Source organism: Sapajus apella, unplaced genomic scaffold (genome assembly GCF_009761245.1).
Source record: "Sapajus apella isolate SASKATOON/1434 unplaced genomic scaffold, GSC_monkey_1.0 scaffold330, whole genome shotgun sequence".
NCBI classification, from domain to species: domain Eukaryota; kingdom Metazoa; phylum Chordata; class Mammalia; order Primates; family Cebidae; genus Sapajus; species Sapajus apella.
Window position 1 is genome coordinate 36648 of NW_022437270.1, and position 25970 is coordinate 62617.

Sequence of the window (25970 nt, forward strand, 5' to 3'; positions counted from 1 at the left end):
AAACAACTTAGTAAAAATTAGTAATCACCACTCTTCAGATTAAAGGGATTCTTTTATTCCACAAAGCAAAACAGTATTAAAAGCTAATTGTGATGAAGTATGCTATGTGCTCTCATGAAAAGATCTGCTTCACTTTTAATACTCACCAGTGCCCTGGACAATTCATGGGTTTGAGGGCAAAAGTGTCCTTTTCAATCTCGAAGGTAAACATGTTCTCGCTGTAATGCTGCCAGTGGCCTGAGGCTTCCCAGAGTTTACTGTTGTACATATTGGGAGACAGCACCTCCGTGAAGTCACGTTTGTGATATTCCTCCTTCAAGATACACACATTCAATGTTAAAGTCTGCTAGGGCAGATCACAATTTCATGCGAAGTAACACTATGAGTAAATATTTTAAATTTGGGCTCACGTCCTATATTAATTCATGATTAATGTACCCTCAGTTTTAGGTGTGGTGGTTTCTGCATCTTGAAAGAAAGATTTACATATGCTCAGTATAATTTCTATTAAGTATATTTATTTTATAGCATATAATAGTATATAGTATATAATGTTTTAGTTCTTTGAAAATTAGTAATTGATATACAAAATATATGGAAACTCACTGTAACTACAAACTCCAAGTCCTTCTAGATAAAATGTTTTTTCCTATTAAGAGGCAGAAAAAAATGTATAATTTAATAAGCCTGAACACCATGTTCCATGTTATAATTTTCATTTATTTAGTTTTGGTTTGAAACAGAAGGAAGATTTTTACTGTATAACACTCTCAACACCTTGAGTAGTTGATATCTATTAAGTCATGAGCTGGCTTCTTTCCCTTCCTACCTATTAACAGCTTCCCTAATTGAATCACTGGAGACAGAAGAAGAGAGTTTTCCAACCAAAGTTTTAATTTTATTTAAACTTCTTTAAAAAAAAATTAGGTGATCGTTGTTGGGTAAATATTTTATGTGCACTTTCCAAAAATGCATATTCTGCTATTGTTTTATAAATGTCAATTAGGTCAAATTGTTTTGACAGTATTTAATAGGGACCCTTTGCATGACAATTTTAGTTTGGATGAACACAAAAACTTCCGTAAGTAAGAATTCTAAGAATCCTTAGATTCTCAACATTTGTAAATCACTTAATGGACATCGGCACAAATCTAGAATGCCATACTTTCAGCAAGTTTTAAAAACTGTTTTCACAGTTTAAAAAACATGAAACATAACATTTTAAGATTACAATAACTGAAAGAAAGGTTTTCTATAACTGAAAGGAATGTTATCTGATCCTCTTCAGCAGGGCAACTTGGTAGTCCATGGAAGACAGCTTGGGTCTCAACCATTCAGTGAGCTGCTTTACCCACTCTTTGTTTTTACTAAATTAGAAAATGTTAACAGGTCAGATGTGGTGGCTTATGCTTGTAATCCCAGCACTCTGGGAGGCCAAGGTGAGCAGATCACTTGAGGTCAGGAGTTTGAGACCAGCCTGGTCAACATGGTGAAACTCCATCTCGACTAAAAACACAAAGATTAGCCAGGTGTCATGGCATACACATGTAATCCCAGCTACTCGGGAGGCTGAAGCAGGAGAATCGCTTGAACCCAGGAGGTGGAGGTTGCAATGAGCCAAGATCACGCCACTGCACCCCAGCCTGGGCAAGAGAGCTAGACCCCATCTCAAAAAAAGAAAAAACGTTTTACAAAATGATGTCATTAAGAACAACAGTGATTATTGGCTATTTCAGATGGTTCCATATATTCAGATCAACAAGGTCCCAGAAATTAAGGGTGAGTGTGTGGGTGGGGGTGGGGGCAAGGTGTGCGTTTGCTTTTACTAAAGACTACTTTAAAGTCTAGCTCAGGAGATACTGCTCAATGCATTTTTAATTCACTCTGAATATAATCATGTTAGGAATGTATGTTTCGTTGAGATGTTTAGAAATGATTTTAAACTATTCCCGAAATGGACTGAATGTTTGTGTCTCCCCCAAAATTGTGATATTGATACCTTAACCCCGAGGTGATGGTATTAGGAAATAGGGCCTTTGACAAGTGATTAGGTCATAAGGGTAGAGCCCTCATGAATGGGATTAGTGACCTTGTAAAAGGATTCCCAGAAAGCTTTCTGGGCCTTTCTGTCATCTAAGGTTACAATAAGTCAGCAGTCTGCAACCTGGAAGAGGGCCCTCACTGGAGCCCAACCATGCTGGGACACTAATCTTAGACTTCCTGCCTCTAGAACTGTGAGAAATACCCTTCTGTTGTTTATAGGCTACCCAGTCTATGGTGCTTTGTTATTGCAGCCCAAACTAATACAATCCCTATGAGATGAAGTGTCAAGAACTACTACATTTTTACACATATATATATATATGAGATATCTATATATAGAACATTATGCTGCTGTATCTTTTCATATTATAATATACATATCGTTTTGTCTTTCTCTCACATCCACATATAAATAACAGAGAGACAAAACAAACTGGCAAAATGTTACCAATTGATGAATCCATATGAAGGAAATATGGACGTTCATTGCATTGCATTTTAGTTTTTCTGTATATTTAAACTTTTCAAGAGAAAAAGTTGGGGAGTAAAATATGTCTAATGCAATTTCATTAATTTCTTTCTCTAAAGAGTAAAGAAAGCCAAGGCTGGGAAAGAGTAAACTCTCAGTGTCTGAGCAGTTCACAGTTCAGTCCAGTCTCCTGAAGAAATCCAGAAAGCTTATTTGGAACATTAAAAATCCTATTTCATCCCTGAAGTAATAGTTTAGGTTATTGAAGGAGCTGGATTCCTACCCACACCTAGTGATCTAGCCACTTGAAAACATGTAAATAGCATCTAAGAATCAGTGTCATAAAACTGTTTTCAAGTAATATGTCCTCTTAAAAAATAAAGCAATTCCACATAAACAGCTCCTTTCCAAAACCCCATTAAAATAAGAGTAAAGACAGTTTTTAAAAGAACATAAATCTACCAGAACAAAGAGAAAAGGAGAGAAGATGAATGCTATAATAATTCAGAATCTGGAAAGTAGACAAACAAGTATTAAGTGCCTCAGAAGACCTAGTAAAGCCAAAACTAAGTTGGTAGTAGGAGAATCCCAGAAGCAAGCTACTTTAGCTGGGTATAGATTTCTAGGCTTCGCATTTCTAAGGCATTGTTTCTGTCTTCTGTTTTTCAGTGTTTCCACTGAAAATTTCAATGCCGTTCTGGTACCCAGTCCTATGTCTATGCCTTTTTGCTCTCTGGAAACATTTAGGATAGTTTCTTTATCCCTGGAGTTTTGGAATCTTTCAATAATGTGTTTTGGTGCCCAAAGGATGTTTTCACTAAAAACCGAGACATGCTTGGGAGTTGAGATTGTCCCTTGACCATTATGGGCTCCCTTTGCTATAGAACTGATAGGCAGAAAAGGACTAACTACTCTTGATCTCAATTACTGGGAGAAGGACTTACTACCCATGATCCCAATTACTGGGAGAAGCTGTACTGCTTACAACCGAGTAAGGAGGACTACGTCTGGAACTCAGTGGGAAGTCTTAGATATCCACACATCTAGCAATAATAGTCAGTGGGAAACCTGAATCCCGAGAAAGAAAGCATTGCTAAAAACCTGGATCCTAAGGACAGATTTGGGCCATCCACTGTTACTGGTTTAACTGCATTCTCCAAATAAGATATTCTGAAGTCCTAACTCCTAATACTTCAGAATGTGTCCTTATTTGGAAGTAGGGTCTTTATAATCAAATTAAAATGAGATCATTAGGGTAGATCCTAATACAATATGGCTGGTCTCTTTATAAAAAGGAGAAATCCGGATGCAGAGACAGATGCATACAGGGGAAGACAATGTGAAGACACACAAGGAGAACACCACGTGAAGACAGAGGCTGGGAATGATGCTTCAATGAGCCAAGGAACAAAGATGATTGGCAACCACCAATAGCTAGGAGAAGGCAAGGAAGGATTCTCCCACAGGTTTTAGAGGGAACATAGCCTCAACACCTTGATTTCACACTTCTGGTCTCCAAAACTAGGAGATAATAAATTTCTGTTGTTTTAAGTCACCTAGTTTATGGTATTTTATTATAATACCCTAGGAAACTAATACACCCACCAAATAAAACACTGCCCATCTGGGGTGCCGGCAGGATAAGGGGAACATGGAATGGGTGATGGAAAAAGAAGGCTCTGAGGTATCAGCTTGGCCCTAGTATCCATCTACAGAGGCTGGGGGTGAAACAGCTACATTTAGTTATGACTCTTCCTTGCATTCTTACATGAAGGGCACTCATGGTGCCCAATGTCACAATTTAGATTTAGGTGAAATTGAAACGACATCACCATATGATGATACATTGGCTGATGGAACTTTGTGCAAAGAAACCAATGTCCTCATCCAAGCAAAAGGCAAGAATGTGCTGAGAGGCACAAGGGATGAGCCAGGCTGGTTATTTTCCATCTGCCACTTCCCGTCTCACCCCATCCTAGTCCATTTTCCTTCCTTCTCTGACCTGCTCTGGGTCCTCCAAAGCTGACTTCTATGGGCTCCATAGAAGGCTCACTCGCTGTGATTATTATTTTTTTATTTTATAAAATATATACTTTAATTTTAAACAAAATAGTTTAACATGCTTAAATTATGTTTCATGTGAAAAAAATACACAATTTATAAAGAAAACCTTAACATCTCTCTCATTCCACCTTTTACTGCCCTGAGATAATGCTAATGGCCTGGTGTTACTGTATTTCAACCCTCTTCTGCACGACCATGCAAACACAATAAACACATACAGGATTTCCTTGTTTTCTGCTTTTATCTATTCAAAAAAAGGATACACTATGCATTTACTGTGTAACTTGTAGTTTCCAACGGTAAGGTATATTGACTCCCCCTTGGAGTTAGTGTGTATCTATATATTTTCGTAATAACTGCATAGTGTTCTATTTTGTGGACATATCATAAAGCATTTAACTCTTCTACTATTGAGAAACATTAGACCTTTTATTTTTTTAATACTACAAACTATTCTGCAGTCAAGTTTTTTCTGTGTGATTTTAATTGTATATTTTAGATTCCTCTCTAATATTTACTAACAGATTAGTAGCAATTTAAACTTTCTTGAGAAGTGTAAGATAACTGTTTCCTCACATTCCCTTCAGCAATGAAAATTATTTAATGGGTACAAATCTTTTAAGTAAAAATACTTCAGTATATTTGTTGTTGTTGTTGTTGTTGTTGTTGTTTGAGACAGTGTGTTGCTCTGTCACCCAGGCTGGAGTGCACTGGCACGATCTCAGCTCACTACAACCTCTGCCTCCTGGGTTCAAGCAATTCTCCTGCCTCAGCCTCCCAAGTAGCTGGGATCACAGATGTGCACCACTATGCCTGGCTAATTTTTGTATTTTTAGTAGAGACAGGATTTCACCATGTTGGCCAGGCTGGTCTCAAACTCCTGACTTCAAGTGATCCATCCACCTCAGCCTCCCAAAGTTCTAGAATTACAGGAGTGAGCCACTGTGCTCAGCCTTTAAATTTTTTTAAAATAAATTTTATTACATATATTTGAGTTTTACATGATGTTATAGGAAACAAATAGTAAAATGGTTAGAGAAGCAGAACTAACATATTCATCATCTCACCTTTTCTGTGTCACAAGAACAGTTAAAATCTAATTATTTAACAAAACTCTGTGATAAAATATAATTTTGGTAATTTTAGTCCTCATATTCTACAATTAGATCTCTTTGTTCATTCTAGATATCTGTTATTTTGTATCCTTTGCTTTACATCTCCCCATTTCTTCTGCCCAACCTCTGACCATGGTAAGCACTGTTTCTCTGTGCATGTATATGAGCTCTCTCCTTTTTTCAGGTTTATCTGCTCCCCTGATTCTTAGCCTCTGCACTTAAGTTGGAATTACATCTCCAACTTTCTTGGACTCCCCAGATAACGAGATTTCTTGGCCTCCATAAACACACAAGCCAATTCCTCATAATAAATTATCTTCTTTTCTATATATCCTGTTAGTTCCATTTTCTGGAGAATCCTGACATGCTAATATACTTTCCTTACGATTTCTGATTGGGTTTGACCAACAGAAAGTTCCAAAAGGATCCAGAGGGTAGTGGAAGAGAGAAGTCTGGATATTTCTTTCCCCTCCCCACTTCTTCCCTACTGTGGGTTTATTCAGGCTCTGGCTGCATTCTACAGTACGGCTTCTGTTGAGTGGCCTCTCCTCCATGGCTCCAAACTCTCTGTGGGTTCTGGTATTACTACTCTATCTCCTCACTTCTTCAGGCCTAGTGGTGGAGGGGAAGGGATTCTTGCTGTTGGTAATCCCTGGGTGCTCTACCATCCCTTGTTAGTTACCTTAGCCAGGCCCATACATCCATTAATATTTCCTTCGCTAGACTCTCTTCAGTTAAACCCTTGGAGTACATCTTTCAGGACTCTTTCTGCAGCAGAGCGGAATGTTTTAAGGCTGCTATGTTCACAAAGATAAGCTTGGTTTGGAAATCCACTAAATCCAAGGTTGTGTGAAGAGGAAGCAAAAATTCCCCAAGTGGGTTATTAGTATAATAACAAGAGAAGCTACTCCCCTTCCCACTCCATGGTTTCAAGACATGCATCAACAAGTCAGGGAGATTCCAGGAAATACAACAGGTGTGACTGAGATGAGCTTTACAAAAGCAGTCCTCATATGTAGCTGGTGGGAATACAAAATAGTAACCACTTTGGAAAACAGTATGGCATTTTCTTATAAACTTAAATTTACCATATGTATTCACCTATTCTCACATTGCTAATAAAGACATACCCAAGACTGGGTAATTTATAAAGGAAAGAGGTTTAATGGACTCACAGTTCAGCATAGTTGCGGAGGCCTCACAATCCTGGTGGAAGGCAAAGGAGAAGCAAAGGCACATCTTACATGGCGGCAGGCAAGAGACCTTGTACAGGAGAACTCCCGTTTATAAAACCATTGGATCTTGAGAGACTTATTCACTCCCACGAGAACAGTATGGGGGAAGCCACCTCCATGATTCAATTATCTCTACCTGGCCCCACCCCTGACACCTGGGGATTATTACAATTCAAGGTGAGATTTGGGTGGGGACACAGCCAAACCATATCACCATATGACCCTGAAATCATAGTCCCAGGTATTTACTCTGGTAAAATGAAAACGTATGTTCACACACACACACACACACACACACACACACAAAACTGTACATGAATGATAATAGCAGCTTTATTCATAATTGCCAAAAACTGAAAACAACCCAAATGCCCCTCAACTGTAGGATGGATATGAAGCTGTGGTATGTCCCCACAATGGAATACTGCCCAGAGATAAAAGGAGAGACTCACAGGGACACTCAGCTTGGATGTATCTCAAGGGTGCTCTGCTGCATGAAAGCAGTCAGTCTCTAAAGGTTTTATAAAATTATGATTCTATTTTTATGCCAATATTTTAGGGATGGAGAACAAATCAGCACTTCCTTGGGGTCAGGGGTAGAGGAGGGTTTGACTTTTAAAAGGGTGCCATGAGGGAGCTTTGAGGGGTGATGGAACTGTTCTGTATCTTGATTGTTGAGGTGATAACATAGTTCTGCATGTTATCAAAGATGTGTAAATTTTACTGCATGACAATTTTTTTTTTAATTTTAGAAGGAGGTAAGAAGGGTACAGAAAGAATCAGTTAACAGACATGTTCCAGAATGCAATGAAAAAGAATTTCAAGGAGAGTAACAAAAAGATTTATTTATTCACTATCAGTTGTCCACACAGTCAGTAACCAATATACAAACAAAAGTTCACATGCCTTTACTTAAGTGGAAGTCATGCTACCTGGGTCAAAAACTCAGAAATCTTGGAATTTCCCTCAGTGGGAACAGTATGCAGACCCAGCCCATCCTGGCCTCCTGTATCCCTTCCACAGAAATGTAGCAGTTCCAGTTATGAGAGAAAGAATGCTTCCTGGGGGAATGCGGCCATATATTCCATTGTGCTCAGTACCACGTATCCCTAGCACTCTGGCCACAACTGACTAGACTAGGACTTGGCACTAAGCCAAAGGGTATTGATATTGGACCAGACCATGGCCCCTGAGGTGGCCCAGCTGTGACTGAGACTCTGTCCCACAAGCACACCCTCTACCAGCTGGTGACTAACAGAACTGACTGGAACTTCACGGATGACCCTGAGGCACATGGAGGAGGGCAGAGAGGAAAAAAGACACAAGCGGACAGACTGAAAAAAAAACCCGGCTGGTCTGAGTGCAGTGGTGTTAACAACTAATGGATCACAACCAGTTACAGATTTCTTTGTTCCTTCTCCACTCCGACTGCTTCACTTGACTAGCCTAAATAAATAAATAAATAAATAAAACCCAACAGTATTCTTCTCTCCAGCAACATACTTTAAATATAGAAACAGGGGAAGAAAATAAAAAGGTAGGTAAAGGTAAGTAATGTAAGAAAGCTGGTTTGCCTGTCAAAGTCAAAGTAGACTCTGGAAAAAAATAGTTTTATTACAAAAGGTCAAATAGCCTATGAATCCATTTATATGTGACACCTAGAAATAGTCAATTTCATCGTGACAGAAAGTAGAATGGTGGTTACAGAGGCTGGGGGAGGCAGGCATGGGAGTTAGCGTTTAGTGGGTACAGAGATTAAGTGTAGCACAATGACAAGGTCCTGGAGTTTGTTTTCCAAGATGAAAAGAGTTCTGGAGATGGACCATGACAGTTGCATGACAACATGAATGAACTTAGTGAGAATTAATTGCACTCTTAAAAATGGTTAAAATGGTAAATTTTTATATTATGTGTATTTTACCACAAAATGGCTTTACTGAGGTATAATTTACATGCCATAAAATTCCCTAATTTTAAGTGTACAAGTCAGTGACTTCTGACAGATGTATACAGTCATGCAACCTCTGCCACAATCAAGATATGGAATATTTCCACCCTCCAGGAAGTTCCCTTCTGACCTTTGGAGTCAATCCCCTCTCCCCACCTGCTGGACTCCTGATCATCTTTCTGTCACTATAGTTTCGGCATTTCTGAAATGTCATATAATGGGATGGTGCCTTATGTCTTCTCTGACTGTCTTCTTTGGTTCAGCACAATGCTTTTGAGTTTCTCCTTCGTGTGTATATCAGTACCTCGCTGCTTTTAAATGCTGAGTAGTACTGCACAGCATGGACTTACCACATTATGTTTATCCTTTCACAAGTTGAATTTTGGGTTGTTTCTGGTTTTGTGCTATTATGAACATCCAAATACAAATCTCTGTGTAAATGTGGACATATTATTTCTCTTGGGATAACAATTAGAAGTGGGATTGATGGCTCACATGTATGTTTAACTTTATAAGAAAATGCCAAACTGCTATAAAGTAGCTCTACCATTTTACATTCCTATCAGCAATAAGAGTTACACTTGCTCCACATTCTTGCCAATGCCTGATGTTTTCAGTCTTTCTCCACTGGGAAGGGGTCATTCTAGTGAGCGTATACGTGTATCTCACTATGGGTTTAATATTTATTTCCTTGATGACCAACGATGTTGAGCTTTTTGTGGGTTTTTCTGCCATATTCATGAAAAAATAAAAATCAGAGAATGAATTTGATGAAAGATGTGCAAGACCTCTAAAATAGAAACTCCAAAATACTGGTGAGGGAAAACAGAGAGTAAAGTGATATGATTACCATGCTTATGGATTGGAAAACTCAGTATTAAGGTATTAATTATCTACAAATTCATCTCTACATTGAGTGCAGTCCCAATTAAAATACTAGGCTTTTTTTTTTTTTTTAATTGAAAAGCTTGGTTGGGTGCAGTGACTCACACCTATAGTCACAGCACTTTGGGAAGCCAAGGTGGGCAGATCATGAGGTCAGGTGTTCAAGACCATCCTGGCCAACATAGTGAAACCCTGTCTCTACTAAAAATATAAAAGTTAACTGGGCATGATGGCATGCACCTGTAGTCCCAGCTACTCGGGAAACTGAGGCAGAAGAATCACTTGAACCCAGGAGGCAGAGGTTGTGGTGAGCTGAGAATTGTGCCACTGCACTCCAGCCTGGGCAGCAGAACAAGACTCTGTCTCAAAAAAAATTGAAACGCTTATTGTAAAATTTATATTGAAATACAAATAATCTAAAATATCCAAAATAATCCTAAAGAAGAATAAAATTAAAGAAAAATTATTTACATCAAGATTTAAAATACAGTTACAGTAATTGAGAAAATCAGTGTGATATTGATACAGGGTTGGACCAAAAGACCAAAGGAACAGCATATCCAGAAATATATACATATATACATATATAATCACATATATAAATGACTGTCTATATAATAATCATACATATATGGTTATTTGGTTTAGCACAAAAATTCTGCTGCAATAAATGACACTGAAGCTATTAGATTACCCTGGGGAGAAAGGTGAACCTTGACCCCTACCATTCACAGAACCTAAAAATGAATTCAAGGTAGATCACAGTATGAAAGCAAACATAATCAAGCTTCCAGAACATAACACAGGAGAACAGCATCTTGGCTCTGAATGGGATATGAAAGGCATTAACCAAAAAAGAAAAAGTAACAAACTGGACTTCACTAAATGTAAAATTGTTGGTCAAAAGACATTATTAAGAAAGTGAATTGATAAGCCATAGACTGAAAGAATACACTCACAATACATGTATTTAACCAATGATTCCTATTAAGTATTGAAAGAACTTCTACAAATCAAAAATAAAAAGATAAACAACCTGATTTTTTAAAGGGACAAAATACTTAAGAAGGCACTTCACAAAAAAAGGATATCCAAAAAAAAAAACCAGTAAACATAAGAAAGGGTTCTCAGTATCATTATCCATCAGGGAAATATGAAATAAAACCACTACATCTACCAGAATAGCATAATGATAACACCAAGGGCCGATGAGGATGCAGAGCAACTGGAATGCTCACATGTTTCTGGAAGGAATATTAAGTGGTTTGACCACATAAAAACTGTTCAGCATTTTCTCAAAGAGTTAATCATATACTACCCATGACCTAGCAATTCTATTTATGGGTACATACCCAAAAGAAATGAGTACTTATGTACACCAAAGGTGTGTTCAAGACTGTTGATAGCATCTTTATGTACAATAGCTCTAAACTGGAAATAATCTAAATGTACAACTACAAGATAAGGAATAAACAGGTTGTACCATATCCATAGTACATGAAATACCTCAAAACAACACAAAAAGACCTATCATGGCTATCACAACTTGGATGAATCTCAGATGTTAAGCTCAACAAAAGAAACACCAGAAACACAGCAGAAAATATTGTATGATTCCATTTATATGAAGTTTAAGACAAGGCTAAATTAGTCTATGGTAACAGAATCAACATAGAGATTACCTCAGGTGGGAGAAGGGAGGCAAGAATCGACTAGGAAGTGACCCAAGAAGACCTTATGGGGGAATGAAGTGATCTTTGTCTTGATTTGGACGGTGGTTGTGTAGATGTTCACATGAGTGAAAACACTGAGCTGCGTGCTTCAGATCTGTGCATTTTAATCAATGTAACTTACACATCAATCAATAACCCCGGCATGAGACTCTACCTGAATATAGTCATGTAAAGGACCCAATCCAAGAACCAGCCAGATGAGTCTAAAATCTGGAACTATGAAAGACAGTAATGATGAAATGGCAGTTTCAAACTATTAATTTCTAAGATGCTTGGCTATGCTGCAACAGCCATCCCAAACAGAATTTCAAACTGGATGTAGGTACTGCTATAACTAAGAAATAAAAATAAAATCTTAAGCTCCCCAACTGACTGAACAGACACCCTCTTGGACAAGGGGACCCCAGAGAAACCTTAAAAACTGAGTTACTGGCAGTGACAGGAGGTTGGGCACACCTATTTATACCCACTCCCTCACTAACCACCATTAGGCTTTCATTCCTAAGAGTTAAAAAGAAACAAGCCCCTTCAAAAGACTTGCTCCACCACTGATTTACACAACTGACTAGCATTCCTTCCTGATAAGAGACCACTAACCATGTACTGGTTCTGGTTGGTTTACGAAAGCTGCACATGGGATGCCTGTGTCCTCCATTTGACCTTTTGGTTATACAGCCCAATTTTAACACATTAAGTCTCTACCCCAAAGTGAACAAGGGATGCATGTAACATGCATATTTGCTTACTATGTATGTACATGTCCCCTTTGTGAATATTCATAGCTTACAACCTGTTAAATATTTATACTTAGCCAACTTCATCAGCATAAATTCCTGTCTTTTCCCTCCCTCGAAATGCCTGCTTCTGGTTTCTGCCAGAAGCTATGCTTCCCAGCCTGCAGGATACCAGACTGCAACACCTCAAAAGAAATGAAGCTCTCCTTTCCAATTTTATGAACCTCCTGATTCTTCAGTTGACCTAACAATAACCTAAAAGATGTAGCTTTAGGGCCAGGTAGTGGGCAGAAGCTAAAAGGGATTCTTATTACGAGGTGCCAGAAACAGATGGTGGGTAACACTGTCACCAGAGGTAACACGGAAAACAGAAAGAGTACCCAAAGAACCATGAACTTAGCTGGGGAGAAGTCCTGGCAGAAGGTAGAAGTGACAACCAATTTCTGGCTGCCTAGAGTAAAATATAAGAAGAGAGGTATAAACCAAAGGTGAAACTAATTAACTTTTTGAGCCAAGTTTAGAGAAAATACAGTCACCAGGACCTGCTAGGTTCAAAAATAAAACGTTCTTTTCCTTAGACTGTCCCAAAAAAACACTCACAAAGCTTCAGTACAAAGATCAAATTCAGATTATAATCATCAAAGCACAGCCTTAGGGTAAAGGTCTTAAGAGCGGGGTTGTAAGACACTCTGTGAAGACCTCAAAATGATCTTCTGTAAGTGCACCTAGTAAGGCTTCTAAAAGTCAGGAGTGCGCTTTGTAGACCCTCTCGGTTAAACACAAAGGCTTTGAAGACTGCAGTGTACTGTTGTCTCACAGTAGCCTCCTAGGTAAAAGCAGGATCTGTGTTAGAAAGATGTGGATGTGGCTTCTATCTAACCATGTTGATGATAAATTTATATAAAAGGCCACACAACGTTTTTAAAGGAATTGTACTAGCTTAGAATTGAAAGACAGCACAAAATGAAATGAGGGCTTTGGACCACCCCCAGCATTTTACAGGAAGGTATCAGGTTGAGAATACTAAGAAAGCTACCCCAAAATACACATGGGCCATTTCTTATGGAAGAGAAAGGATGTCTCAGAGGGCAGAATCACAGCCAGGCAGAACAAAACTGGATCTTGATCAAAGCGTATCTTTTGACCCTGGGGCAGTGATAACTGGTAAATACCAGAATTTCTACAGATGGTGGCTACTGTGTGCCTCCTACTCTCCCCTACTCCTTTTTGAATGAGACTATCTACTGCAATCTTTTCCTCTAGCACCATTTTGTAATGGATAAGGTGGCTGGTAGACAATTTGTGTCTTTAGTTCACAGGTCTTAAGATGTAGAGGAAATGTACTTAATGATGCATTCCCAAGAAACTGCACCTGAGGAGCCTCATATGCATCTAGGCCTGATTCATTTAACATTTTACTGGATTTTTGAGCCAATGCAGTAATTAGATGAGACTTGGAATTATTTGTTACTCAAGAACAGAATACATTGGAGAGCAGAATGGACTTCCCTACAGTCCTATGGGACTAAAAAGACACAGATCTACCAGCCTGTCAATTGGAAACCCAACAGGGTCATGGCCTAGAAACAGGAATCAAAAGTTGGTTGAATTTTATTAAAATGAAAGCCAGCCCTAACCCAGTGCAATCTCTGATTGAACTGAGTGATCAGTCTTTAATACTGGCAGGGGGTGAATGGTCCAGTGGGAGAAAACATCATCTAGAGCCTCTACACTTATATTAAATACAGTATCCGGCATATAATATTACTAGATATGGGAAGAGACATGACCATTTAACAAAAAAACCAATGGAAAAAAACAGCTGAGTTCCCTTGCAGGTTTTAATTCTTGGTAAAGCCAATTCCTTCAGACAAGGGTACCTAGAAATTCAAAGCTCTCAGCATCGTCTGTGTCTCTCAAATATTCCCATTCCAAGCCTCAGGGACCCATGCCTTCCCAACCAGTACCCTTACCTTAGAATAAGGGATCACTTGGTTTGTGTATTTAAATGCCTTTACAATTTGGTGACCCACACAATCAAGCCCTGGTCCTGATCATCAGCCACGTCTGTCTTGCATCTATAAAAAAAAAAAGAGATCCCCTTAACGCCACCGTAAAGGCTTTCTGTTCATTCTTCATCTATTGTACTCCCAATTTGAGAATACAGGGTGCCGGGGGCCATGTTGATTTTCCAGAAAAGACAGCACATCCAAATCAGCAGCTGTGGTGGTCATCACCACCTGCCTAAATCTAAATCTCTGATAATTTTCAGTGATTCTTCAAGTCTCTCCCCCTGCCCTCTGATCTCCTACCACTGCCTCACATTGGCCAGTCCCTACTGAAAGATATGTACCCCAAGTGATAGAATCTATAGAGGTCAGCCTCCAGGGGCACAGCACAAGAAGGAAAGGAAGGAGAACAAGACTAGTGAAGCAAACAGAGAATAACCAGCAAAGGCCACATATACTCTTTTCTTAGAAAGTTACTCAAGAAAGTGATCCCCAAATGAGAACTAAATATAAGCAAAGAAGAGACAGGTAGGGACCAGGAAACAGGACTCAGCATAGGAAGAGACAAGAGGAAAGAGGCCAAGATGATGAAAATAAGTTCTAAGACATCAGTTTCCAAGAATCTTAGTAGCAAGTGAATTCTGAAGTGAGAGGACCAAATTTGAAAAAAAATTTACTGAGCAATTACCTGAATCGTTGCAGAATACGTTGCAAGGAGATTTGTAGTTTTCTGAGAGAAACCTGAGGATGAATTAGTGGTAGGCACATAAAAAACTAAGTAAACGAAAAATTTAGGTAATGATTATAGTAAAGACAAAACGGTGCAAGAATGGAAATGTAATCCTAGTAGCCGACCTGGATCACCTCTGAACAGTATCTACACAGTCCTCACCATGTAAATTCTAATGACTTTCCCATTTATGAACTTGTATTACAAGTAGATATTTATACTGTTGGTTTTTTCCTCTTTCCTCTGGAGCTGCCAAATCACCTGGGAGTCAGGCTTTAGGCAAAGGGAAGCACCAGTGGCCCATGGACCAGTTTTGGAGAAGCAATGCTTCACGGTTCAACACTCTGTGCCAGAGAAGACACTTTCTCCCTTCTTCTTTTTCACAGGGAGCACCACACTTAGTCTAATGCTTGCCTTTGTATCTACATGCTTTAGAAACTTATATGGACAAAAAGTGAATTTTCTGAAATCCAGGAATGTATTCAGGGAAAACAGAAATTATCTCCACGTTGTTATTAGAAGGTACAATCTGTTATCTCACTTTTTATTTTATTTATTTATTTTTTTTTGAGACAGAGTCTTGCTCTGTCCTGGAGTGCAGTGGCACGATCCCAACTCACTGCAACCTCTGCTTCCCAGGTTCAAGCAATTCTCCTGCCTCACCCTCCTGAGTAGCTGGGTTTACAGGCATGCACCACCACACTCAGCTAATTTTTATATTTTTAGTAGAAACGGGGTTTCACCATGTTGGCCAGGCTGGTCTTGAACTCCTGACCTCAGGTGATCTGCCCACCTTGGCCTCCCAAAGTGCTGGAATTACAGATGTGCACCACCGCGCCCAGCCAGTACCTCACTTTTAACCTCAAACTTCTTATTAACATTACCAAAGTAAAATTAGTGGAGATGTTTGACCATTTTATTACAAGAGAAAATAGTAAAATGTAAACTGGAATTGAATAAGAATAAAATATTTTAAAGTCAACTTACTCGTATGAAATCCACAAGTGTATTATAAATGAAGGCTCCTCTGGGAAGGAAAAAACAGCTTCCAGGACTCAAATCATGGAAAAAGAAAAGTTCTTGTTCCTAGATTGAAACAATAATTGCATTTCAAATGACATCTGTTGTGGCTTAATATTTACTGCACAGACATGATATGCTGGGAATAAAACACATAATACTCAGTTACTTCCATCTTCTCTAGTAATAGACATTCCAAGGCCATTCAATACTTATATCTAAATATATGTAATAGCATAGTAAAATTTCCATCCATATTTATGGCGAGTTAGCTTTGAACTTAGCTTTACGTCACCATCTGCTATTTTCTGGTAATTTTTTTTACTTGGCACACTTGGAGTATGGCACTCATGGGGAGACAACATGTAAAAAAGACCAAAAAGTTCATTGCAGGAGGTGGGCTTTAGGTGATGATCATCATCATCATGGCTGTCACTTACTGAGAACCTGCCCCGTACTATGCACCATCATCAGGTATCTGTCTTCACATCTACCCTGCAAGGCTACCCACTAAGGAAGACGAAGACATGGAGCTTCATGGGTGAACACCTTGCTCATCGTCTAACACAGCTTGAGTGCAACAAGGACTGGGCCTAAAGTTCAGGCCTAGCTGCTTTCCAATCTCATTTTTTCCTTCTACATGCTGCTCTGTTTCACAGATACAATGGATGCATCAAGTGCACAGAATATAAAAAAACAACTTTATTTTTATATCATGACAAAAATAAGAGAAGGGTGCAATTTTTATAATTTAATATAAGTTATAGGAGAAAGAGGTTAGAAGACATCTGGGGTATTAGAATGAAAGAATTCTGCAGCAGAATGTGAGTGCCAGCAAAACAGATGGGTGAGAAGAAGAAGAAATCTTATTTTTAAAGCAACTGAGTTTTGTGAGACAGAAACATTCCTATGTTGGCTTGCGATTACATCTCCCTAGCGATTAAGATGTGGGGCATACCTTCCCAATCTTTCTGTGATCTCTGTTCTTTGCTTCCTCTTGGAACTTTTCCCAGTTTCTCATCATCTTGTTATCAGGGAAGGATATTCCATAGATCCTCTGCAATGTTTCCATTTCAGGATTGCCCTCCCAATATGTTGAAGAATTCTAAATATCAAACAGAATTTTGGTAAATATATCAAACATTCTATTGTAACTAAAACTGCTCTTAAATATGAATGCAATTTTCCACTATAACATCAACAAAGCAGCCCGGCACAGTGGCTCATGCCTATAATCCCAGCACTTTGGGAGGCCAAGATGGTAAGATCATTTGAGCCCAGGAGTTTGAGGCCAGCCTGGACAACATGGCAAAACCATCTCTACAGAAAACACAAAAATTAGCCAGGCACAATGGCAGACGCCTGTAGTCTCAGCTACTTGGGGGACTGAGGCAAGAGGATTGCTTGCACAATCCTCAAGAAGGTTGAGGCTGCATTGAGCAGTGTTTGTGCCACTGTACTCCAGCCTGGGTGACAAAGCAAGACCTTGTCTCAAAATCAAACAAATAAACAAAATCAACAAAGCTTACTTACAGAAGACTTTCTGTAGTGCTGAGAACATTAAAATGGATTCTAACTAAACCTTCCCAGCCCAAATTATATATTAATCAGTAAATTATGTAGAGTCTGCTATGGATTCTAAAAATGACAGTGAGAGCGCATGGAAAGGAGGGAAGGCTAAGCAACAATCATGATCCCCAAGGACAGGGCAGAATACAAGGTAGGTGCAGGGAAGTAAAGTTGGTCTTGCTGACCTACGGTCCATGATTAAGAACAGTGCCACTAGCCAGCCCCCCATTTTATCTGTAAGAAAACCAAAGCCCAGAAAGGCTGGGACCGCCAAGTCAGTCCTGTGCCTCCTAAATCCCAGAGCAACGTTTTCTCCATTACACCATCATATCCCCTTCTGCTGTTTTCTTTTTTTGGCAGTATATTACTTTCACATGCAGACAAATATTCTTGCTTACTTCAGGGCAATTCAAGAAAACCACAGTATACAGAACAATGTTTTAAAATAGCATATGAAAAAGGCCAGGTGCGGTGGTCTACACCTACAATCCCAGCACATTGGAAGGCCGAGGCAGGCGGATCACCTGAGGTCAAAAGTTTGAGACCAGACTGACCAACGTGGCAAAACCCCATCTCAACTAAAAATACAAAAATTAGCCAGGCGTGGCTGTAATCCCAGCTACTCAGGAGGCTGAGGCAGAATCGCTTGAATCTGGGAGGCAGAGGTTGCAGTGAGCCAAGATCACACCACTACACTCCAGCCTGGGCAACAGAGCAAGACTCCATCTCAGATAAATAAATATATAAATAAAATAGAATACTGTATGACAAAGAAATGTTACAACACTCGCAATAAGATAAAATGATAAACAAAAGCTACCTATAGTATTCTAATTATCAAAATTCTAAATTATTTCATTAGTTTTAGTCAAATAAGAATGAAATATTTTCAAATATGATGTTCAGACGACAAAAGATATGACTGAAATCCCTTAATATCTAGTGCCCCTTAAGTTTGCTGTATTCAAAAAAAAATCAATCCTTACCTTAAAAATTTTGATGGTTTTAATTTTTCCAGTGTGTCTTACATGTGGACCTTTGCAAAGGTCAATTAATGGACCACACCTATAACGAAATATTTAAGACATGCTCAGGCACAGTTACAGTTTTTTGGACTATTCATGATAAGCCATAATATCCTATATTTTAGGTAGAGTTTCACTTATTTATATGTGGCAAGGCCATTTTTAATTTAGGGTGAAGTAGAGAGGCAATTCATCTAGCCTCAGAGTCCACTGTGCCCTCTAGATTCAAAAACCGCAGAACATCTTCTGAAAGAAACCATGCAATTCACTGATTAGAAACTTAAAAATTACAACAAATACAAAAAGGGACTGGCTTATGGCCCAGCAAACACAAAAATGTCATCTCTTTCAATGGCCAGTCTTTGTGTATTGTTCTCTAGGGAGAGAGCTTCTAAGTAAAACTCAGATGAAAGGAAGGAATGTCGAATTAGCACGAAAGCCTTCAATACTCTAACCTTTAAATAGAAAGCCACAAAAGCTTTAACGTTTTTTCAAAAATTAAATACAAGTCATTCAAATTGGAAAACTACAAAAAGTGTCAATGTTGACCTAAGTAAGGTTCTAAACCCCAACAACTCAAGCATTAGAAGCCAGAAATTTAAAACTTAGCCTGTTTTCTATATTTTCATTTATTTTTAAATTTTAAAATGGTTATACTAACATTTATTTGAATTATAAACAACAAATAATAAAACTTTATGAGGTCACTGGATAATACCAAAAAAGATAAACATGGCATTCCACATCAATATGAAATGGCATTGAGTTCATATTATAAATTAAGGAATGCACTGTGCATAGCTTTGCACAAAGGGGATATGATTTTACTTACAGTACAATTAAACCAGAGAACCATAAGTCCTTGACTGTGGAAAATAAGTACCCCGAGGGAGAATATCTGTGGTTGTAATTAAATAAATACCAGGTCTTCTAAGCCGGTACTGTGAGGGTCCCAGCAGCACCCAGATGGTCGGAACACACAGAAAGGGGAATAGCAATTACATATAAGGCATATAAACACAGAAAAATAAAAAGGAGTTCAGGAACCTGAGGTTAAACGAACAGAACTAAGTGATTCTGGTATTAATTTCACTTGCCTCCTCTTACATTTGATTCTGCCTTTGTTTCCCAGTATTTTCTTTTGGTCTTATCACGAATATGCTACTAACACATGAAGGTTGCTACATTTGGACTCTGGACAATGGGGCAGACTCTTCTACACCTGGACACTGGAGAGTATGTACTAGGCAGAGAATCATTGCTAAGGAGATGCCCTGGAATGGTCCCCATTCTGATTAATGTGGAAGGATGGAATGGAAACTCCTTTCCCAACAGTATCACCCACATGGAGAAAAATCCTGTTATAGCTGACACCCAGACAATAAAATATGGGTCTCAGTACCATCCTGATTACTAAAACAAAGAAAATAATTTCTCTTTAGTGAAAGCATTTTGAGGATCCTAACTAAAGTATAATATCAACTACACAGCTTGAAAAATAGAACTCCAACCAGAGAACAAACTCTGCCTCTACTGCTAACACCTTCAAGTTTACTACTGAGCAGCGTTTAACATGTGTGGACACAAACCTGTACACGGTGGTAGTTGCAGTGTTAACCTTCTCATTCAGAATGCGGCATTTAAATTTATTGTACTACAAAGAAAAACATATTTACACATTACACAAAATGTTTAAATGAAGAAAACAACTCTACTTTTTTCAAGAAACATTGAAAGGGCATCTACTGATGTTCTAGGTACTAAGACACAAGGTATACAAACAGCTATAAGCCTTAAGCTTATGGCTTACAGCCTTAAGCTATACTGTCCAGTAAGGAAGACACAAGCCACGTGGCTATTGGGCATTTCAAATGCCACTAATTTGTTTTTTGTTTTTTCGGGGTTTTTTTTGAGGCAGTCTCACTCCCTCACCCAGGCTGGAGTATAGTAATGCCATCTCAGCTCACTGCAATGTCCGCCTCTCGGGTTCAAGCGATTCTGCCTCAGCCTCCCAAGTAGTTGGGATTACAGGCGCATACCATCACACCTGGCTAATTTTTTGTTTTTAGTAGAGACAGGATTTCACTATGTTGGCCAGGCTGGTCTCAAACTCCTGACCTCAAGTAATCCGCCTGCCTCAGCCTCCCAAAGTGCTGGGATTACAGGTGCAAGCCACCACCCCCGGCCTCAACTGTCATTAATTTGAAAGAAGGTGTGCAGAGAGTATAAAACACAGTGGGCTTTGGAAGTATAATACTGTGAAAAGAAGAATAAAATCATTCATTAATCATTCTTTATACTGGTTACAGTTGAAATGATACTTTTTACATATTGGGTTAAAAATTTTGTTAAAATTAATTGCAACTTTCTTTTACTTTGAAAATGTAGCTGCCATAAAATTTAAGGTTACACACATGGCTCAGATTTGTGGATTCCATTATGTTCCTATTGGACAGTACTGTTCTAGAAGATCTGATTTTAACTACATTAAATAAATCAATAAAATTCTGATAAGGACACAGCTATATTGTTAATTTGTATAAAAACAAAAGTAACGTTTATAGTAATGCTGATACATTTATAAAACTAAGGGTTTTTCTCCTTTTCCTTTCTTTTCTGCTTTCATCACTATTATCACAATATCCAAGGCACTTTATATTAAATAACTGCTTAAAGGAGAAAAACCCATATCTGTATGATTTAGCTGTTTTATACCTACATATTCACAACAAATCATTTTCCTTAACAAAGACTGTGTTTAGTTCTTAAAAGTAGCTGCAAAAAAGGCAACCCACAGAATTTTTAAAAACTTTGCAAATCACGTATCTGTTAAGAAATGGATATTCAGAATAAATCAAGAACTCTCATAACTCAAATACAAAAAACCTGATTCAAAATGGGCAAAAGGCTGGGCACAGTGGCTCATGCCTGTAATCTCAGCACTTTGGAAGGACAAAGCAGATGGATGACAAGGTCAGGAGTTTGAGACCAGCCTGACCAACATGGTGAAATCTTGTTTCTACTAAAAATACAAAAATTAGCCAGGCATGGTGGTATGCACCTGTAATCCCAGCTACTCAGGAGGCTGAGGCAGGAGAAGTGCTCGAACCCAGGAGGCAGGGGTTGCAGTGAGCCAAGATTGCACCACTGCACTCCAGCCTGGGCAACAGAATGAGACTACGTCTAAAAATAATAATAATGATAATAATAGGCAAAAGACCTGAATAGACATTTCTCCAAAGATATTTCTTCAAGAAAATATCCAGCCGGGCACGGTGGCTCACGCCTGTAATCCCAGCACTTTGGGAGGCCGAGGCGGGTGGATCACGAGGTCAAGAGATTGAGACCATCCTGGTCAACATGGTGAAACCCCGTCTCTACTAAAACTACAAAAAATCAGCTGGGCATGGTGGCGCGTGCCTGTAATCCCAGCTACTCAGGAGGCTGAGGCAGGAGAATTGCCTGAACCCAGGAGGCGGAGGTTGCGGTGAGCCGAGATCGCGCCATTGCACTCCAGCCTGGGTAACAAGAGTGAAACTCTGTCTCAAAACAAAAAAAAAAAAAAAAAAGAAAATATCCAATGGCCAATAAGCACATTAAGATGCTCAACATTACTAAGTCATTAGAGAAATGCAAATCAAACCAAAACTCCAATGAGATACCACTTCACAACCATTAGGATGTCTATGAAAAAAATAAATAAAACAAATGTTGGCGAGGATGTGGAAAACCTGGAACCCTTGTGCATCACTGGTAGAACTGTAAAATGGTAAAGCCACTGCATCAAATAGTATGGCAAGTTCTCAAAAACTGAAAAGCAGAATTGCCATAGGATCTAGCAATTCCACTTCTAAGTATATTCCCAAAAGAAGTAAAGAAGAGACTCAAACAGAACTTTACACACCCAGGTTCACAGAGGCATGGTTCACAACAGTAGCCAAAGGTAGAAGCAACCCAAGTGCCTATAGATGGATGAATAAATAAACAAAATGTGGTCTATCCATACAATGGAATATCATGCAACCTTATAAAGGAAGGAGATTCTGACGCATGCTAAAACATGGATGAATCTTGAGGACATTTTGCTGAGTGAAACAAGCCAGTCACAAAAGGACAAATATTGTCATGATTCCACTGATATAAAGTGCCTAGAGGTTTGACAACATTGTAAATGTACTTAATGCCACAGAACTCTATACTTAAAAATGATTAAATGGTAAATTTTATATGTTATATATTTTACTGCACAAAAAAAAGTAACTGCAACTTTTTACCAAAACCAACTCTATTTTTTTATTCAAGCCCACAAAAATAACAATACTATGTTTTAAAAATGTATGTTTTTCGCTAGGCATGATGGTTCACACCTGTAATCCCAGCGCTTTGGGAGGCTGAGGCAGGTAGGTCACTTGAGGTCAGGAATTCAAGACCAGCTTGGCCAACATGGCAAAACTTCATCTCTACTAAAAAGACACAAAAATTGGCCGGGCATGGCGGTGCATGCCTGTAGTCCCAGCTGAGGGACTGAGGCAAGACAATCACTTGAACCCAGGAGGCAGAAGATGCAGTGAGTTAAGACAGTGCCACTGCACTCCAGCTGGGGAGACAGAGTGAGACTCCATCTAAAAAAAACAAAAAAAAACAAACAAAACGTATGTTTTCTCCAATATATATGTTTTAAAACAGAAAACCAGGAATATATTTTAGTACATTGGTCAAAAAAATAGAGAGAGAAAGTTATTGTTTTATACAGGTTACTCTAGGTTAAAATTTGAAAAAAAAAAAGTTAACAGAAAACTCCCAAAGAAAAGAGAAAAAGGCAGCATTTTATATGGGATTATATATATTATGGAATTTAGGAACCAGATATCACAGTATTCAGAATTAATCATATTTATAAACAAACACATGAAAATTATTTGCCTGGCCCTTTACCTGCCTAGTTTGTCCTCAAATTTCAGGAAATAGACGGGGAGGGAAATGTCATATCAAGCAACTGGTAACTACCTCACAGTAGCTTAACAGAATTAGAACAATTTGGTGAGCAACAGCTAACTATATGGGGGAAGGTGTTGAAGCTAGTCTACACTGATTTTTAATATTCCTAGTAAGCAGTCTGAGAGTTTCCCAAAGTTACCTTAAACATTTCCAGGAGGATTTCCTTGCTGACTTCAAGTCTTTCAAAAGGTTGCTTTTCTTTTATGATGGCTTTACAGATGTTCTCCAGGGCTGACAATTCTGTGCTGGACACTGCTCTAAAAGGAAGAGCACAGTATTGACATCGACCTTCCAGACATGACACATTCCCTCTTTCCTTTGTCCTGATACTTCATCCGTGATGCATTTTCTAACTTGAATCTGGTGTCTTATTGTTCCAGGACTTCAGAAAGTCAAGCTTCATACAGTTGCTACTCCTGGGTCTCAAAGAGGGAGAGTGGTGCATCAACAGCTGCCACAACCTGCCTCATTTCTCCTCCACTGCAAAGTGAGCAGGAAACCCTGCTAGAAGACACCAGGTGAACTGTGAGTTGCTTGGAGGCCTGTTCTTCTATGCTGTCTTCCTTATCCTTCACACATTTTGGTTTTGCTCAGGAGCCAGAAGGAGTACTCATCATGTCCCTGCCCTCACTGGCCATGGAACCAAGGCTGGGAAAGGTGTGTGGACTGCAGAATTGTGGTGCTCCAGCAGCACTCAGTCTCCACTATGCACGGACTGACTTCCTTTCAGTCACCCCCTAGTCAGTGCTCACTCCCTCCTGCCACACTGGCTTCCTTGCAACTCCTCAAACAAGCCACACATATCCCCACCCCAGGACAGTCCCTCAGAGGCCTGGAACCTTCTCCCTGCAGATGTCGTAAGTACCCCATCCTCAGGGCTTGCTCCATCTCTCCACTCCACTGTCTGTATCAATGGCACTTGCCCCTTCCCGCCCACCTGCCTGTCAAGGGACACACCTCCCACACCTGGCTGACATTCTTATGCTCATCACCACCTGGCAGCAGATGGCTGCTCATGCATTTGCTATCTTCCCGCAACCAGACTGTTAGCACCATAAGGACAGACTGATTCCTTCACTGCTGAATCACCAGCACCAAGCACAGAGCACACAGCAGGCAGCAAAAGCATCTTGTTGAATGAAAACTGGTAACAAGAGACAAACTGGATGTGATACTGTGATACGCTAAGAAACATATATTTGGTCTTTGTCCAAGTTTCTGGCACAGGGTTTTTAAGATCCTAAAATCTCTGGATTGATACGAGTGTCTTTTGTGTGCTAATGAATGACTGACGGTTAGGTCCCCTAGGTAGCTTCAGAATGGGAACGTGTCACCAGAAAGACCAAGGCATGATTAAAGGGTTGGGACTTTCAGTGCCCCCACCTGCCTCCTTCAGGGAGAGAAGAGGGGTTAGAGATAGGATTATCACCAACGGTCAATGATTTAATCAATTGTGCCTCTATAATGAAACCTCCATAAAAATCCCTAAACAACGAGATTCAGAGAGTTTCTAGGTTGTTGAACACATCCAGGTGTTTGCGGCATGGCACCCAGAGATGCATGAAATATCTGTGTCCCTCCCGCACACCTCACCATAAGCATCTCTTCCATCAGGCTGTTCACCTCTATCCTTTGTAACATCCATTATAGTAAACTGGTAAGGTAAGTAAACTGCCTCCTTGAGTTCTATGAGCCATTCTAGCAAATTATGGAACCCAATGATGGGGTCATAGGAACTCCTGATTTGCAGCCTGTAAGTCAAAAGCATGGAAGGCCCAGACTTCCAGGGGATATCTGAATTGGGGGCAGTCTTGTGGGACTGAGCCCTTGCCCTGGGTGACCAGCACTAACTCAGGGTAGTGCCAGAATTGAGTTGAATCACTAGACACCAAGTTGGTATCCAGAGAGTTAGAGCCTGGCTGTTGATGTAGAAAAAAATCCACACCTTTGAGACTTTGAGATCAGAAGTGTTGTAGGTAAACACAGTTCACGGTTGTGAGTAACAGTGGTTCAGTCTGTAAGCAGCAGCTACAGAGCGTTGAGTGCTTGGTTGGGGAGGTCATTAAGCATCTCACAGGAGAAGGTAAAGACAAAATGCACCATAGTTATCCAGGCCAGAGATGTCATGGGGCTAAATTAAGGCAGAAGTGAGGAGAGGGGGGCAGGATAACTATTTAGGAGATAAAATTGGCAGAACTGGACTAAACAGCTGGATGGTGGGTTGGTGGTGAGGAGTAGCGAGGAAGTAGAAGGATCAGAGGTTTCAGTTTTGGCAGCTGGAGATACCCTTAAGAGCTATGAGGAATTCAGGGCAGGAAGTGGACGGGGCAGGCTGTTTGCTAATGAGTCAAGCACAGGTCTATGGAATGTGAGGCTCTGTGAACCATCCCTGT

General features: G+C 39.5%; 1 protein-coding gene across 1 annotated transcript in view; it reads right to left on the bottom strand.

The window, feature by feature from the left end:
• Window positions 1-25970, bottom strand: part of LOC116545671 (threonine--tRNA ligase 2, cytoplasmic-like) — a 65621-nt gene that overhangs the window by 25454 nt on the left and 14197 nt on the right. Inside the window, exons 6-11 of the mRNA XM_032272208.1 lie at window positions 23717-23834; window positions 20169-20233; window positions 18541-18619; window positions 16944-17090; window positions 15953-16051; window positions 147-313 (exon numbers count right to left, since the gene is read on the bottom strand). Coding sequence (XP_032128099.1) covers window positions 147-313; window positions 15953-16051; window positions 16944-17090; window positions 18541-18619; window positions 20169-20233; window positions 23717-23834 — 675 coding nt within the window. The remainder of the gene's footprint in view (window positions 1-146; window positions 314-15952; window positions 16052-16943; window positions 17091-18540; window positions 18620-20168; window positions 20234-23716; window positions 23835-25970) is intronic.